The sequence below is a fragment of the Caloenas nicobarica genome, chromosome 2 (genome assembly GCF_036013445.1).
Source record: "Caloenas nicobarica isolate bCalNic1 chromosome 2, bCalNic1.hap1, whole genome shotgun sequence".
Lineage (NCBI taxonomy): Eukaryota > Metazoa > Chordata > Aves > Columbiformes > Columbidae > Caloenas > Caloenas nicobarica.
The window spans coordinates 1349394-1366925 of record NC_088246.1 but is presented as its reverse complement, the minus strand read 5'-3'; the positions used below and the strand labels follow the sequence as shown (position 1 = coordinate 1366925).

General features: G+C 57.7%; 1 protein-coding gene and 2 non-coding genes across 3 annotated transcripts; all 3 read left to right on the top strand.

The window, feature by feature from the left end:
- The first annotated feature begins 4291 nt into the window (after positions 1–4291).
- Positions 4292–16928, top strand: TBRG4 (transforming growth factor beta regulator 4). The gene is made up of 11 exons (XM_065627368.1): positions 4292–4361; positions 5463–5950; positions 8037–8354; positions 9044–9215; positions 10580–10737; positions 11079–11189; positions 12074–12218; positions 13808–14050; positions 14744–14855; positions 15421–15535; positions 16716–16928. Exons 2-11 carry the CDS (start codon positions 5525–5527, stop codon positions 16815–16817), a joined length of 1902 nt encoding a protein of 633 aa, XP_065483440.1. The 5' UTR covers positions 4292–4361; positions 5463–5524; the 3' UTR covers positions 16818–16928.
- On the top strand, positions 13155–13292 carry LOC135986360 (small nucleolar RNA SNORA5). The gene has a single exon (XR_010605881.1). It is a non-coding gene; the product is annotated as a small nucleolar RNA SNORA5 (small nucleolar RNA).
- LOC135986359 (small nucleolar RNA SNORA5) lies at positions 14385–14525 on the top strand. The gene has a single exon (XR_010605880.1). It is a non-coding gene; the product is annotated as a small nucleolar RNA SNORA5 (small nucleolar RNA).
- Positions 16929–17532: the final 604 nt, after the last annotated feature.

Genomic DNA, 17532 nt, shown 5'->3' with positions numbered 1-17532 from the left:
AGGAACCTGCTCAGGTGACAAACCAAAGCCACCCAACAGGTTCAGAGCTCCCAGTGGCTTGTAAATCAAATGAGGACAAGTGACCCTGGGTCACAGTTGGGGGGTGGCAGCTGAGAAATCCCCAGGGGCGGATGTTGTCAATCATGGACACGTAGGAAAGTCCAGGGTGGAGCTGGGAAGATCCAGGTTTAACCTTCTGTGGAGACAGGACCCTTGGTGGGACCATCACACACCCCATCAAGGTCCAACCTTCCATGAAGCGACCCTTGGTGGGATCATCTCAAACGCCATCCAGGTTCATCTTGAGAACTTCCAGCGATGGCAACTCCACCGTGTCCCCAGGAAGGTTCTTCCAGTGACCAACCGTTCCCATCGTACGACCCAAGTTGAGATGAAACCTCTCCCATTGGCCCTTGTCTTCTCCACATGGCTCCTTGGAAGCCATCACCCATTGAGTATTGGTGGTGAGATTCCCCCCAAACCTTCTCCTCTCCATGAAGAAACTCAACCCCTTCGGTCTTTCCTCCTGGAGCAGGTTCTCCCGCTCCTTGGCCTAACCCTGGCCCTCCTTGGGACCTTCTCCAGTTTGTCCACGTCCTTCTGGACTTCTGGGGACCAGAAGTGGAGCCACCATGCCAGGGGTGGCCTAGACAATGGTCTTGGCCACTGAGGAGCCAACAGTCCAGTGGAGCTTCTGCTTATGAAAAAGGATGAGCTGGTTGGAGATGAGAAGGTTGGGGACACCTTGGCTGTGGTGACCATGAGACGGCGGAGCTCAAGGTCCTGAGAGGAGGCAGAAAGCAGGATCGTCCCCCTGGAGACCTCAAGAGAGAAGAATTTGGGGTCTTCAGGAGCTCTTGGAAGAGTCTGGTGGGATAACACCCTGGAGAGATGTGTGGGCCAGGAAAGATGGTTGGCTGTCAAGGATTGTCTTCTCCAAGGCAAAGCACGGACCTTCCCGACAGGCAGGAGATGGAGGGAGGTGGCTGGAGGTCGGAGGGGACAAGCTCAAGGACAAGAGGGACTTGGACAAAAGGTTGATGCTGAGATAGGTGACGTGGGAGGAAGATGCAAACACTGGGATTGACCAAGTCAAGGCCCACCAGGGGTTGGACCCAACCAGCAGATGGTTGGAAAGCACCAGAACGGTGAAGGGGCTGGAGCACAAGTGTGATGGGAGCGGCTGAGGGAGCTGGGGGTTCAGCTGGAGAACAGGAGCTGAGGGCAGACAGGGACACACAGAAACGGCCTCAAGTTGCACCAGGGGAGGTTGAGGTTGGATCTGGGGAACAATTTCTTCCCCAAAGGGCTGTGGGGCATTGGAACAGGCTGCCCAGGGCAGTGCTGGAGTCACCATCCCTGGAGGGGCTGGACAGACGGACATGAGGTTCTCAGGACGTGGGGCAGTGCCAGGGCTGGGGGAACGCTTGGACTCGATGAGCTTGAGGGGCTTTTCCAACCAAAACGATTCTGTGAAAATAGTCACGAAACCCCATGAGGCCGTTTTTGGAATAAAACGGGGAATTTGGTGCGTTTTAGTCAGGATAACCCAGAACCGCCCCAGCCCCAGCTCAACCTCCCAGCCCAATTTCCCCCCCACCAAACGGGGGGCGGGTAAATAACCCCCCAAAACCACCCACCAGGCCCCGAGCCATGAGAAACCCACCACCCATAAATCACTATTTCACTTTATTTGCCTGGCATGGACCGAACCGCCCTCCTCATTCCTGCCGCCCACACAGTTGTTTGTCTTTTATTCGTTCCCACAGCCCGACCCAGATCTGGACACTTTAATAAGAAATAAAACACGGTGGGAGAGGCAGAACCCGCTGGCCTGAGCGGTGACACCTCCGCAGGTGACACGAGGCCACGGCTGGAGACCTTGAAGAGAAGCTGCTAAATTAAGGTACACTGTGACTAAGTTACAAACGCCGTACCCATCATTAGCCAATTCTTGATCAATGCTTTCTGACCACCCGGAAAACGAGGTGATGTTTTTCAAGTTTTGGATCCTTCTGCATGACAACAGAGAGACAGAAGATTCAGTAACACATTTTCTGGTCTTTGCTGTCATCTCGTGTCCCTCCATCAGTGCTGCGATTGCCCTTAGTCCCTTTGGTGGTCGTTACTTCCTCTCTGGGGGTCATTTATCCTCCTCATCACTTGTTTGCTAATTGATCTTTCCCTCATTGGCGAGTCGCTGAGCAGGCGCAGTTTGTTTGTGCTGATGTGAGCTCGTTAGTTTGGCAACACTGAGCAACGTTTCTATAGAATAAGCAACATTTCCATAGCTTCAGTTATTTATTGCCCTCCTTGTCTGGTTTGAGTTCTGCTCTCAAGGATCCCGTTTCCTGCTTCAATGTTTTGTAAGTTTGTGATCAGTTGCAGGATACAAAACACAGATCCCTCCCAAATATGCTTAACAAGCAACGACACACAGGTCTTACCATAATATGGTTGAAAGCACAAATCCTACCTAGATACAAACTGTAATTAAAGGCAAAGGGACCTGGGGGTCCTGGGGACAGCAGGGTGACCATGAGCCAGCACTGGGCCCTTGTGGCCAGGAAGGGCAATGGGACCTGGGGGGATTAGAAGGGGGTGGTCAGTAGGTCAGAGAGGTTCTCCTGCCCCTCTGCTCTGCCCTGGGGAGACCTCATCTGGAATATTGTGTCCAGTTCTGGGCCCCTCAGTTCCAGCAGGACAGGGAACTGCTGGAGAGAGTCCAGCGCAGCCACGAAGATGCTGCAGGGAGTGGAGCATCTCCCGTGTGAGGAAAGGCTGAGGAGCTGGGGCTCTGGAGCTGGAAAAGAGGAGACTGAGGGGTGACTCATTCATGGGGATCAATATGGAAAGGGGGAGTGTCAGGAGGATGGAGCCAGGCTCTTCTGGGTGACATCCAGTGATAGGACAAGGGGCAATGGGTACAAACTGGAACACAGGAGGTTCCACTTCAATATGAGAAGAAACTTCTTCCCGGTGTAGTAAATGTTAGAGCGACCTAGTGATTCCTGTTGCTAGTTAAATGGGATGGCAGATGGCTCATGTTATTGATAAGGATGTTCTGAGTCTATTTTGAGGAAACCCGATGTACCGAAACACAGGAACAGGAACAGATAAATCGTGGACTGAAGGACAAGAAGGTGACAAGATGGGGGAGATAATAGAAACGTCAGCCAAAGCCAGAAGGACAGTGATTTTTTTCTACAAGGACCCCCGAGTTCAGATAAAGGACAAACTGAGGAAGATGAGAGCCTTCATCCTGACGACCACCAGATGGGGAGAGAAGACCCTAACACCAAGACAGAGCATGCGTATCTATTAGTATGAATATGTATTAGTAGGTGGGATAATTCCCAAAAATAGAGAATTGTAATAACAAAGCAGGGGTATACAATGACCACTAAAAACTTTGTCAGGTGTGCGTGTAGGTGGAATGCAGATTCCCCACGCACCCAGCCCTGCTTTGCTTATCTCTACTACAATAAACTTCTCTTGAGCATAGACTCTGTCTGTGTCGAGCAAGTTTATCTATCACACCAGTGAGGGTGCCAGAGCCTGGACCCGGCTGCCCAGGGAGGTTGTGGAGTCTCCTTCTCTGCAGACATTCCAACCCGCCTGGACACCTTCTGTGTAACCTCATCTGGGTGTTCCTGCTCCGGCGGGGATATTGGACCGGATGAGCTTTCGAGGTCCCTTCCAGTCCCTGACATTCTGGGATTCTGTAAAGTACAAATCTTACACAGAGTTACAAAACCAAAGCTATAACTTAGACCTATCAGGATTAGAGCAAAACACATGTATCCCCAGAGCTCCCCAGCGCTGTCAATAAAGAATTAACAGTACAACCGACTCCGCAATTTAGTTTATTTCCCCGTTTCAACCTCCCTGCGGCCACGGCGGGTCCCTCAGCCCCGGGGACGGGGGTTAAATCCTCCCTCACGCCGGGCGGCCTCGGGGGAGGCTGAGGATGGAGAAGACCCGGGAGGGGACAGCAGCCCCGGGCTCAGCCCCACAGCGGCCCGGCCTCCTTCCCTCTACATCCCCACAGCGGCCCCGCAGGCCCAGCCGGATCCCCGGGCTCGCGTAGGGGCGCCCGCCGCGCTCCAGCCCCGGCGGGGCCGCAGGGGAAGGGTCAGAGCGCCGGGAAGGCCCCGACTGGCAATGGCGGATCCATCATGGCGCTCGCACCGCCTTCACCGCCCGCACCGGAAATCCCTCCCCCTAAGCCAATCGGCGCTCGCCGAGCTGAGGTGACGCGCTTAGACTGCGCCGACTCGCTGCCAATGGGGAGTCTCCGTGGCGTGATGACGCCAACGCGCGGCGCCGGCGCCTGTGGGCCGGGCGGGTGTGCGGCCGAGGTCAGGCCCCATGGCGGCAGCGGGTCTGAGGGGAACAGTCCGGGGATCGGGCGGGGCCTGCGGGGAAATAGCCCCGGGAGGGGGGCCTGGGGGGAACCGGCCGGGGGTTTCTGTGGAGAAACATCCCGGGGAGGGCGGGCCGGGCCCGGGAGCGGCTGAGAGGAAATGGCCTTGGGGGGTGGGCCCGGCCCGGGGTTTCTGAGGAGAATCGGGACAGTCTGAGAGGAGATAACCCGGGGAGCTGCCGGCCGCGTTCACCCCCCGGGTGTTTCCCCTCAGCTCCCCCGTGGGCCCGGCCCAGGGGCTCTGACGGGCGGGAAGGGCCGGGGGGAGCCCCGGGAGGGGGCGGTGGGAGATGGGGCTGGTCCTGGAGCTCAGGCCAGGCCCAGCCGGGGCTGCGGAGGCGCTGGAGGCTCCAGACCCGCTGCTGGTCGCTCTGGAGCAGCTCTGGGCTGCCTTGGGAGGCCGCGATGGAGTCCGGCAGCTCCTGAGGGGATCTGACAGCTCAGCAGGACCGTGTGCAGCCTCTTCCACAGCGGCGTGTCACCGATCGATCGCCAAAAAGCTTTTATTGCCTCTGGGCATCCAACATTGCCAGTCAAAACAATCCTTTCCTCACAACCGTTACCAGAACACAGCCAACTCCTCCTTTTTATCTCTGAAATGCTCCCACTCCTCGAATCCTGGGGGCAGTTCTGGGCCCCTCACACCAAGAAAGGCCTTGAGGTGCTGGAGCGAGTTGAGAGAAGGGAACGGAGCTGGGGAAGGGGCTGGAGCACAAGTGTGATGGGAGCGGCTGAGGGAGCTGGGGGTTCAGCTGGAGAACAGGAGCTGAGGGGAGACAGGGACACAAAGAAACGGCCTCAAGTTGCGCCAGGGGAGGTTGAGGTTGGATGTGGGGAACAATTTCTTCCCCAAAGGGCTGTGGGGCATTGGAACAGGCTGCCCAGGGCAGTGCTGGAGTCACCATCCCTGGAGGGGTTGGACAGATGGAGATGAGGTTCTCAGGGACGTGGGGCAGTGCCAGGGGTGTGGGAACAGTTGGACTCAATGACTTCAAAGGACTTTTCCAACCAAAATGATTCTGTTTTCCTTCGGTAGCGTTCCTGAGATGCTGCACTGACCTCCAGCTGTTTACCCTCCCGTCCCCCCGCGCCCCCGCCATGGCTGCCCGGCTGGTGCGACGCTGCTGCTGGCGACACTTCGCCGCCTTCGTCTCCACTCCCTCAGCCGTCGCGGCCGCTCTGCTGGCACCACCCGGGAAGGTGCCGATGCCCAGAGTTCTGCCCCAAGCGCCTTTCGCTTTATTTCACACCTCGAGCCCTCCCGGCTGGGCAGACGGATTTTCGGTCAAGGAGCAGGTGGACGATGGTAGAAACCCGGAGTACAAAGTGATCGGGGAACTGATCGATACCGCCACGAGCCCTCAGGAACTTTTCCAACTGAGCGAACTCCACGAACTTAACAGCAACCAGGCCTCCCTGGTCATCACTCAACTTTCCCGGCTGGTGGTGGAGAAAAAGCTGGAAACAGAGAGTATTGTGCGAGATGGACGATTCCAGCAGCTCATCGGCATCATGGATTCCCAGGTGAGTTCCCTCCCGGCTGCAGGAAATTTTCAGGGGAAGAACACGAGGTGGGAAGCGGCCGGTGCTCCTGGGATTGAACTGGTGTTGCCAGCTGCTTGCTTAGCGTTTGGTTTTGGCTTTTCCAAGCGGAAAATGAAATTGAGGGGATCAGGAGAGGTAGAAATGTTCATCAAATGGTTCGTATTTCTCCTGATCTGTAATTTCTGCTCCCTGAAACCTGCCTGAGGAGAGCAGAGAGGAGGGATTTGTCCTACACACCCTCCCACGCTGCTGTTTTTGGAGTGAAAGTCACTGCTGCTGCTCATCTGTGCAATCCCGTGTCGCTGCCAGGACAGATCAGGGGATCCGGTGTCCCTGGGGAAGGGATCCCCGCTGGGCTGGGCGCTGTGAGATGTGAAGCGGCGTCACCCAAGTGTAAGAAACCACCCGGAGGGAGGTTTTAGGGACATAAAGCGAGCGAACTGCCTGCAAACATAATTCTCCAGCAAGCTGCTAGTGCAGCTGCAGTTGGACGTAACTGAACATAAGAGGTTGTTGTGGGTGTGCAAAGATGCTTTGGTGCAAAAAAACTCAAATTAATAGTCTTGAAATGCTCTTGCGTCGATGAGCTGGGGATTTTGAACGGTAGGCGAGGCATGGGCTGGTACAGCCTTGAGGGAAAGACTTTTATCAGGCTGTGGGATGAGTTTTGAATGCGTGAAGGGGTGAAAAGGGCAATGGAGCAGCCAGGGGAGCAGCCTGGTTCTCCTCTTGACTTTTGGAATAATCAGGGGCAAATCATGAGCTCTTCTTGCTTCCCCAGCTGTGAATTTTTCTGACTGTTTCAGGATCATTTTGACTGGAAGAGACCCTCAAGATCTTCAGGTCCAACCGTTAATTTTGCCGCACTGCTGGAAGTGCTGGAATTCGGACAGGCCAGAGAGTTAAACCCTTTAATTGCCCAAACCCGCCTGGTCCCTCCTGCCCGAAATTCAAGGTCTCACGGCGCTGCCTCACTTCTCGCTCCGAGAAGCAGCTCCTGGTTCCTCAAATCATTTTTATAACGTTGGGATGTCGTCACGCAGGCACTGGGATCTGTGCACAGTTTTGCTTTCTGCTGGGCCCGTTGTTGTGCTGAAGTTTGGGTTTGGTTTTATGGCGGCGCCGCGTAGCTGGGGAAGCTCGGGCTGGAAGTAAAGAGATGACGGGCGTTCCCTGATGGTTTTCGAGCTTTCAGCTCCTTCAGCATCTGATTGCTGGTAGAAAACCATGAGTTCCGCCTCATGTTGGTGGGAAAATAAGCAGAGAAAGTTGCAATGTGAGACTTGGCGAGTCCCAGAGCTCCCAGCAGCCGCTGGGATTCGTGCTCAGGCTCCTTTCAGAAACGCTGGGGAGAAACTGGAGCTTTTAGGATAAATTTCACCTGACCCGGGGTGCTGAGGCAAATCGGGGCCCCTGTGGCATTTCCCCCTGAGACCTTCAAATTTCTACTGCGAATTTCTCAGCCGTTCCTAATGCTCTTTGTTTTACCAGCCCCAAAGAAGCTCAAACACCTCCAGAGAAGGGTAAAGTCCGATTAATTATTTCGCCCAGCCAGTAGCAAATTTCTTTCACTTTTTTCTCCTAGGCAGAGAGTTTCCCCGCCCAGATGGCAGCTCTGTAAGCGACGGGTGGTTATTTCTTGAGGCAGATTGTCCACGGCTTTGGCGTTGGGGTTTCTTTTCCTCGGCAGGTCACTCCAGGCTCTATCTGAGTGTGCAGAGGAACAGAGGTCTCGTGTTGTGGGGTGTCTGGAGAACAGGAGCTGAGGGGAGACAGGGACACAAAGAAACGACCTCAAGTTGCGCCGGGGGAGGTTGAGGTTGGATCTGGGGAACAATTTCTTCCCCAAAGGGCTGTGGGGCATTGGAACAGGCTGCCCAGGGCAGTGGTGGAGTCACCATCCCTGGAGGGTTTGAAGAGACGCGGAGATGAGGTTCTCAGGGCCATGGGGCAGTGCCATGGCTTGGACTCCATGATCCTGACACCTCTTCCAAACAAAATAATTCTGTGATTCTACGAATCCTCTCTTCTAAACACCTTTCCCTTCTTTCTTTCCGCTGCCCAGATCTCACAGGTGTGGAACAACACCCTGGTGAACCTCCTGAAGAGCCTCTACTCCCTGGGGGTGCCCTGCAGCAGGCGGGAGATGCAGTCAGTGGAGCAGGAGGTGCTGTGGCGGCTGCGGCGCCTCACCTTCCGCCAGCTGGCGTCCCTGGCCGAGTTCCTGGCCATCAAACAGGGGAAGGAGAACAAGCTGCTCAATGAAGTCATCAAGAAGCTGGAGCTGCGTTGGACGGAGCTGGAGGGGACCCGAACGGTGGTGACGCTGATGGCCAAGGTCGGGCACGTCTCTCCGGCGCTGATGGACCGGCTGGAGGACAAGGTAGGGCTTGGGTTGTCCCTTCAGATGGGAAGAGGGTTTCATAGAATCACAGGATCATTTTGGTTGGAAAAGCCCCCCAAGCGCATCAAGTCCAAGCATTTCCCCACCCCTGGCACTGCCCCATGTCCTGAGAACCTCATCTCCGTCTGTCCAACCCCTCCAGGGATGGTGACTCCACCACTGCCCTGGGCAGCCTGTTCCAATGCCCCACAGCCCTTTGGGGAAGAAATTGTTCCCCAGCTCCAACCTCAATCTCCCCTGGCACAACTTGACGCCGTTTCTTTGTGTCCCTGTCTCCCCTCAGCTCCTGTTCTCCAGCTGAACCCCCAGCTCCCTCAGCCGCTCCCATCACACTTGTGCTCCAGCCCCTTCCCCAGCTCCGTTCCCTTCTCTCAACTCGCTCCAGCACCTCAAGGTCTTTCTTGGCATGAGGGGCCCAAAACTGCCCCCAGGATTTGAGGTTGGGCCTCCCCAGTGCCCAGCACAGGGACGGTCACTGCCCTGGGCCTGCTGGCCACACCAGTGCTCATTTTATTTCTGCTTCGCCTCGCTCCGTGCTAAATGCTCACCGGTTCCCATCCCGCTCGCAGGGGCTCAGCTGCAGCGATGGCTCATCCTGCTCTGGATCAAGCCCAAATTTGCACTTGTCTTCGTGCTTTTACATCCCTACTCAAATCTTTTCGTGACAGGCACTGGAACTCGCTGAACACTTCAACCCCGATGAGACCCGGAAAATCCTGCTGGCTCTGGCCTACCAGAACCGGCGCTGCGTGCCGCTGCTCCGAGCTCTGTCCTACCACCTCCTGCAGAAACACGCCGAGCTCAGCCTCGGCGTCCTCCTCGACCTCATTTTTGCCTACGGTGAGGAGGGAACTCGCGGTGGGAAGGTGGTTGGGGTGCTGCGGAGCCCCCAAACTGACCCCAAATCACCTCTCGCCTCCTCCTGTAGCTGTGTTTTTTTGGGGGACCCCCAGTCTCTTGCAAAACGCAGCTCAGAAAGGACCCCTGGGCACAACCAAAGTGTTCACTTGGGGACAGTGGCGCTAAAATAACCAATTTCTTCCCACCCAAGATGTCCCAGTAACAAGTTAATGATCATTTGAGAGCTGCTGGGCGCTGAATTCACACTCTTTTAACAGCAAAGCAGCACTAATTGATAGTTTCTTTTACGATCCTTACTTCTCTGGCTCCTCTTCCCACACGATGTTGTGTGTTCCTGTCTCCTCTTGCTGTCAGCAGCCGGTGGGAAGCCCAGACAAGTGGGGACAAAGCCAGGAGAGCTCTTCTCCAGCTGATTGTCCAGGTTCTGGTGGTGGCAACGGCTCTTCTGACCACCTATGGGGCCAGGACGCTCTCCGGGGTGGCTACACTCTCAAAAATAAATAACCCTAGTAGACGTGGCCTCTGAGGGAGCTTGTGCTTCTCTTGATGGTATTATGGGTTTATTTGCTGTGAGGCTGATGAAGCTGGAATGAATTTGATGGATGCTCCATGCCACGGCTTCCAAATTTGCGCCAGGCGCCTTTCCCGGAGGCAGGAAGAGCAACTGGATGTTATATATGATATATATGCAGAGATTAGCCCAGCTAATCCAGTTCCCCAGCCTTAAAACCGACAAAGGCGACAACGATGGCATCTGGACGTGGTTTGGGAGCAAGAGCGGCTCCGGCAGCACCGTAGCTGCTGTGGTGGGGACACTTTTGGCTGCAATAGTGTCACACTGCGCCCACGTTTCGCTTCAATGCTGGTTCTTGCCACGTCGGGATGGTTTGAACTGGTCGATACTGGTCTGGGACCCCACCTGTGTCCCTCTTGTGGGGACTGTCCCCTCCTGGCTGCTCCGTGCTGACCTGGGTCCCTCTGGGGTTTGGTGCTGCTGGGTGTTGGTTGTTTTTTGGTTGTTCCTCAGCCAGCGTGAGGTTCCCAGTAGAGTCAGCAAGTTCAGGGCTCTTCTGGCCAGAGCAGATGGAGAAACCGGGGCTAAAATCTGCTCCCGGCACCGGGTAGAGGCGGGAGCTGAGTTGTCAGTGAGATTGGGAGCTGGTGCGTGCGGCAGAGACTTGTCTGAGCAGAAAGGACCGGGCCAAGGCAACTGGGGGAGGAAAAATCACTCTCCGAGCCACCTCTTCTCCTAAAAAAACAGCTTCGCGCTCTCCCTCGTGCCACCACCCGTCCAGGCACAGCTCCCATGTAAGCGGCTGCCGCTCTCTCTTTGCTCCTTTAAGGAAAACTGAATTTCCACCAGCCCCAGGTCTTCCAGAAGATCGCCAGCGACCTGCAGCCCCACGTCCCCGCCATGGTGCCTGTGGAGGTGACGCGCTGCACCCGCTCCTTCGCCCTCCTCAAGTGGCTCAGCCTGCCGCTCTTCGAGGCCATCGCGCAGGTGAGGACGGGGCGCGGGGGAGCGGGGAAGCCCCAGCTGGCACCAGTGTGACTGGGATCCACCCCAGTTCACAGATGGAAGTGGTTTTGTCTCCCCAGGCACCTTTCCAGCTCTGCCCCAGTTTATTTTTCTGTACTGGGCGAATGGGAACATGGCAGAGCTCTGCTTCCCCTCGCAGCTTTCCCTTGTGCCAGGACAAAATGCCAGGGAAGCGCTAAAAGATCTTTCCCTCCTGCTTTCCCGCCTTGCCATGGGGCTGGCCGCGTCCTTGGCTGACGTTTTCAGTCTTTTCCTGCCTATACTTATTTAGGACAGACCTAAACCTCTGGTTTTACCCCCAGTATGCCCTGGACAGCCCCAAGCAGCTGTCGGTCACCCATCTCTGCGGTATCATCCTGTCTTTCGCCCGTCTGAACTTCCAGCCCAGCGGAAGCGAGGATTTCTTCAACATGGTAACCTTCCTCCCCTTCTTTTCCTCACCTTTCCTCTCCCCCTGCTCAGCGGGAAGGCTGCAGATCTGGCACATCCCCGTGCGAAAGTAGGTGCTGGGTGACTTGAGCCAGGTTTCAATGACGTGAGGAATAGGAAGAGTGAGCCTAGAGCTCAGGCCAGGCTTAAAAACGCACACTGCGCTCCCCAATTTGTCCATGACCATTTTGAGTCCCCGCAGGCTTGTTTTCTACTGGACACGAGCAGCGTGTGGGTGTTCACGTGCCCTCCTGTGCTCCAATTGCTGTAATTAACTCCTCCTAACGAGGCCATAGATGTTGATGGGCGCACACCTGAGCCATGTGGGTCTTCCGGCCAAGTCCTCGGTCCAGCAGCGCCTGTGGACTCCCTCCACCAGCATTAATTGTGGTCACCGCGAAGGGGAGTTTTGCAGCAAGTGCGAAATTACTCGGTTTTGAGGCTTTGCAGTAAAGATCTCCAGGTTTAAGAGGAGGAAACCCCTGCGAGGTGCAGAGCTCCGGGCTCCTGCTGCGATTCCTGCACCTCCTGACACCACTGATACGGTTGGACTCGCTGACCTTGAGCACCTCTTCCAACCAAATGGTTCTGTAATTCTATGACACAGCCCCAGACCCCTCTGGCTCTGTTTAGGGCAGGTTTCAGTTGCGCATCCTGAAGAATTTATCATCTCCAGACCTCTCAGAAGCTGCAGGGTCAGCTCAGAGCCATCTTCAAATCTCTCCTCTAAATAACCCCGGGGAGAAGCGCTGCTGGAGAGGAGACGGTGCGATCAGACGCAGCGTAACGCCTCGGGGCTCTTTCGAGCTGCGTGTTTGATGCAAGATCGAGGTATCGGCGCTGAGCTGTTTGGTTTCCCTCTCTGCAGGTGCACGAGGAGCTGCAGGGCCAGCTGGGCAGCCTGGAGCCGCAGCTGCTGACGGAGCTGGTGTGGTCGCTGTGCGTGCTGCAGCAGGCCAGGGCACCCTACCTGCAACGGGTGCTGGCGCCCGAGTTCCACGCTCACATCCGAGGTGAGGCGGGTGTCTGTGTTGGGGGACGGGGACCTGAATCACAGAATCGTTTTGCTTGGAAAAGAACTGTAAAATCATCGAGTCCAAGCGTTCCCCCAGGCCTGGCGCTGCCCCATGGCCCTGAGAACCTCATCTCCGTCTGTCCAACCCCTCCAGGGATGGTGACTCCACCACTGCCCTGGGCAGCCTGTTCCAATGCCCCACAGCCCTTTGGGGAAGAAATTGTTCCCCAGCTCCAACCTCAACCTCCCCTGGCACAACTTGAGGCCGTTTCTTTGTGTCCCTGTCTCCCCTCAGCTCCTGTTCTCCAGCTGAACCCCCAGCTCCCTCAGCCGCTCCCATCACACTTGTGCTCCAGCCCCTTCCCCAGCTCCGTTCCCTTCTCTCAACTCGCTCCAGCACCTCAAGGCCTTCCTTGGCGTGAGGGGCCCAAAACTGCCCCCAGGATTCGAGGTTTGGCCTCCCCAGCGCAGTGGCACAATCACTTCTCCAGTCCTGCTGGCCACACCGTTCCTGATACAAGCCAGGATGCTGGTGGCTTTTTTGGCCACCTGGGCACACACTGGCTCATGTTCAGCCGCTGTCAAAACGACAGAGCTCAGAGCTGGAGCAGGCAGTGGTGATACCGAGCCTGGTCCATCTAAATTTGGGTTAAGGGGTTGTTAACTGGGAGGAAATTGGTCTCACTGGGAGGGGCTCTAGGGGCCCCCCCGCAGCTCTGTGCAGGGTACCTGGGCAAGGGCGGCCCAGGGCAGCTGCACCAGGGAGCCTTGAACCCCAACAGGGTGATGTGTTTCCCCCAACTTTGTCGCAGAAATCGTGTTCCCCAAGGCATGACTTGCTGCTCTGCTACCGCACAGTCCATATGCTTCCTCTAAAACCTCAAGAATTGACGGGAGGGCTTGGTATTTCTAAAAAAAATGACCTCTAGGGAGGTGCAGCCCTGTCAAATTCGGTCCTTGCCTCACCCGTGGTGGGGACCGGCCAACCGGCTGCCACAGCAACTTCTGCCGTCCACGGTCCCCACGTCCCCTCCCGTGGGAACCCAGGGATAAAGTCACACTGTAGACACAGGAATGTTGGAACGAAGGGGCGTCGGGCTGTTCTCCCAAGGAACAAGCGCCAGGGCGAGAGGAAACGGCCCCAATTTGCGCCAGGGGAGGTTGAGGTTGGATCTGGGGAACAATTTCTTCCCCAAAGGGCTGTGGGGCATTGGAACAGGCTGCCCAGGGCAGTGCTGGAGTCACCATCCCTGGAGGGGTTGGACAGACGGAGATGAGGTTCTCAGGGACATGGGGCAGTGCCAGGGGTGGGGTAATGGTTGGACTCCATGATCTTGAGGGGCTTTTCCAAGACAAACGATTCTGTGATTCTCCGCTGGGGCTGTCCCCGCTGAACAAGGACCCTGTTGGGCTCATCCAGCTCGTGGTTGTTCCCTGCGAGCGTCCGGCAGCAGGAACGCCAGCGTTTGGCTGTGGGGAATCCCTATCGTGTGGGGAGCAGAGTGAGGACTCTGGCTATGCCAGAAGATGAAGATCCGGACCCCTCGTTGGGCCGCGTCTCCATCTCCGCTCCTTTCCTCCCGCCAGGTGATCAGTCCCTCAAGGCCCAGAACTTACAGCTCAAGCTCATCCACATCAATGCCGCCGCCAAGCTGGAAAACCCCGACTACCGGGGCCCGTTCCTGCCACTGGAGCTGCTGAGCGCCGCGCCGCCAACCAGCGAGAGGGTGACCCAGCTGCAGAGCTGCCTGCGTGAGGCACTGACGGGGCTGCTGGGGAGCCGGGACAACGGGCGCTTCGACGTCCACACCCTCTACGGCTGGCACATTGGTGAGCGCGTCCCCTCCCCGCCACCGCGGGACCTCATCGGGCTTTTCCTACTGGAGGGAGTTGGATTTTAGGGCTGCAGTTGCGCTACCGGGTTTTATCCCCTCTCATCCTTCAGCCTCTCTGCCTCCTCATTGCAGGCTGCTCTGCCTTCTCCCAGTCTCCTCCTGCTATTCGGCTCTGGAATCGGAGCAAAAACACTGCCCAGGGTGGGTTTTGGGCAACAGATGTGGGAAAAAAACCCTCTTCCTGCTGCCAAGCAGCGCCGAGGCCGGGAAAGGCTCCTGGCTCTGCCCTCCTGTCCTGTCTCGCAGCCCCCCTGGATCCCCCAGCTCCCTGCAGCCCTGTCAAATTCGGTCCCTGCCCTTCTCTGTGGTGGGGACCGGCCAACCGGCTGCCACAGCGAATTCTGTGGTCCACGTGCCGCACGTCCCCTCCCCATGGGACACCAGGGGGTCAGATCACACCACAGACACATCTTGTGCCCAAGGAGATGCTCGGGAAGCCAACCCCGCCCTTCGCGGCGTGAGGAGGATGTTGTACCCTGGCTGGGTGCGCAGAGGTGCTCGCAGCACCGGTGACAGTGGGATTTTTGGGAGGGGAATGGCGGGACATCGCGTGTTTTATGTCACCAGCCTCGGGGGACATGGCACAAGCAGCTCTCGGGAGCCCTCATCTTCCCTCCTCTCCCTGCAGATGCCGAGATGGTGGTGACCAGTGAAAATAAACCTCTCCCCGTGAAGGACTTTGCCGCTCCCCATCTGCTCCATGCAGAGGGGACGAAGCCGCTGCCACCGGGCGCCAGGAGGTGGGTCTGGGCTCAGCTGTGACCCCCCCGGAGCTCCTGAGGGGAGGAGGAGGAGGAGGAGGAAGGCTCTGCCTTGGTGGTGTCAAGGATCCGCATGTCACCACGGCAGGTGACCTGTGGGGCTGCCAGCTTGTGCCCGACTGCGTCTCCCCTTGTTTAGGGGCAGGAGAGGGGTGGGCACAGGACACAAATTGGGGCAAGGCTGTGCCAGCCCCCCACCAGGTGACATTTTGCAGCTTCAGGTGCTCTGACCAGGAGGGGAGAGGTCCAGGTGCTGGTCATGGCGATGGTTTTCTCCCCAAAAAGAGCCCCAGCTGCCTGTGGGGCTCTGGGGACTGAGCTGCCTCCTCCCTGCCTGGAAAAAAGGATAAACTGGGTTTGAGCCGCTGTCCTGGGGCTTCTCTGGTGGCTCCGAGACGGGAGAACGGCTCTAGTGTGACACATTTGTGGCACTGGGCGATAGGCAGAGCCGGAGCAGCACCTTGTACCACAGCTCCCGTCAGGAATGGGGCGCTGCCAGATTCTCCGCGGGTCTCACGTCCTCCCGTCCCCTCTGCACCCCCAGGGTCGCCTTCCTCCGCTGGGAATTCCCCAACTTCAGCAACAGGAGCAAGGAGCTGCTGGGCCGCTACGCCATGGCCCGGCGGCACGTGCAGGCGGCCGGCTTCCTCGTGGTGGACGTGAGTAGAACCGCGGAACAGTTTGGGTTGTAAAAGCCCCTCAAGATCATGGAGTCCAACCGTTCCCCCAGCCCTGGCACTGCCCCGTGGCCCTGAGAACCTCATCTCCGTCTGTCCAACCCCTCCAGGGATGGTGACTCCAGCACTGCCCTGGGCAGCCTGTTCCAATGCCCCACAGCCCTTTGGGGAAGAAATTGTTCCCCAGATCCAACCTCAACCTCCCCTGGCGCAACTTGAGGCCGTTTCCTCTCGTCCTGTCACTTGCCAGTAGCCGCGGGGTCTCAAATTCCGAGGAGATGGAGGAGCAAACACCTTTTTGGGGGGGCACCACCTTCCCTCTCACTCCCCTCACCTTTTCCTGCCGGCTCTGGGTCCCGCACCCAGCCCGGGTCACCCGGAGCCCACACCGGGATTATCCACAGTGACCCCCCAGCGCAGAGGTGCCGGGGGGGTCAGTAATCACGGGGGACGCCAGACAAGGGCTTAAGCTGCTGATCCCCCGTGCCGGAGCCCTGTGCACCGGCGGCTCATGCATTATTGAGCTTCCTGGAGGTAATTATAGCTCTCCGGGCTGGCAGCGTGTCCTGCGTGCTGGCAGCGCGGCTCTTTCGGGGCCACATGTCACCCCCCAGCAGTGTCATTGTCACCCCGCGCCCGGTGCTGCGCTTTGAAGCTGACGCTGAGCGAGGTTTGAGCTTCACGGCACTGGTTAGGGAGGCTCAGGGAGGAGGAGGAGGAGGGAAACGCCGCTCCCTGCGGCTTCGTCCTCCTGCCTGCTAAATATAGAGGCAGGAGTGGGCGGCGGGATCCCCCCGATAAATCCGCTCCCTCCGACAGGCTCTGCCGGGGAACAACGTCCCAGCGCCGGGGTTTTAACAGCACCGGGCTCCTGAGGCTGCATGTATCCCCTCCTCACCCCAAAATTCTCTTAAATAAAGATTTCAGCCACCTTGCACCAGGAGGGGGCTGCAGGGAGGAGGACAGCACGTCCTCTGCATCTCACATGAAACATTTAACGGGTTTCGGCGCTGAATTGTCGGAGTTTCGGTCCCTCCGTGGGGATGGTGCCCTCGCCCATCCCCGCAGGCTCAAAATAGGTGACGGCCACTCCTTGGGGACCGAACGCAGGACTCATGGCGCATCTCTGATGGCATCTCCTCTTCCCCCCGCCCCGTTGCAGGTTCCTCACTACGAGTTCTTGGAGTTGAAGCTGGAGCGGCAGCGCACAGCCTACCTCAGGGACAAGCTCCACAAGGTCATGGCCAAAGACATGGCGAGTTAAGCCAGCACCGCTCCGCCCGGCGGCTCCGGCAACGCCACGCCGCATCAGAAATGTGCTTGAATAAACCCGCCCTGTACAGTGCCGCGGTTTGCGGGTGTCCGTGCTGGTTGACACGTTGTTTTGTGGTTTTTTTGGGGTGGGAGGTGGCTCCATGGTGACGCTCGGCGGGACCCCCCTCACCACAGCTGCAGCTCAGCTCGGCTTAAGCCAGGCTTTAGGATTAAGAGCTGTCCCAGTCTCTTTTATTCCTGTTTTGTTAGCGGGGCTTTGTCCCCAGGCGACTGCGCAGTGTGAGAGGGGGGGACGGGTGGGGACAAATCTTGTGCTGGGTGGGACCCCTGCGGTGGGGACAGGAGGGTCCCAGTCCCCTGGGATGTTCGATCCAGCCCCACGTCCTGCCCCAGTGTCCCCACAACTTGTACCTGCACCCCAACACGCACCCACAGTGTCCCCTGTGTCCCCCCAGGGTGCGTGCACCCCAGTGTGGGTCAGGCAAACCCTCTGTGCCATGAGGCACCTGCCAGGAAGGGCTTTGGGGACGGATTAGTGGCCATCTGGCCCTGGGGACACTGCTGGTCATGGCCACCACGTCCCTTCCAGCCCCTCCGCTGGGGAGGCACAGGCTGGTCCCCTCCAACCCTGTGCCTGCAGTGGCACCGGGAGCTGCTGAGTCACAGCCCGGGGCTGCTCCTGGCACCAGTGTCACCGGCGTCAC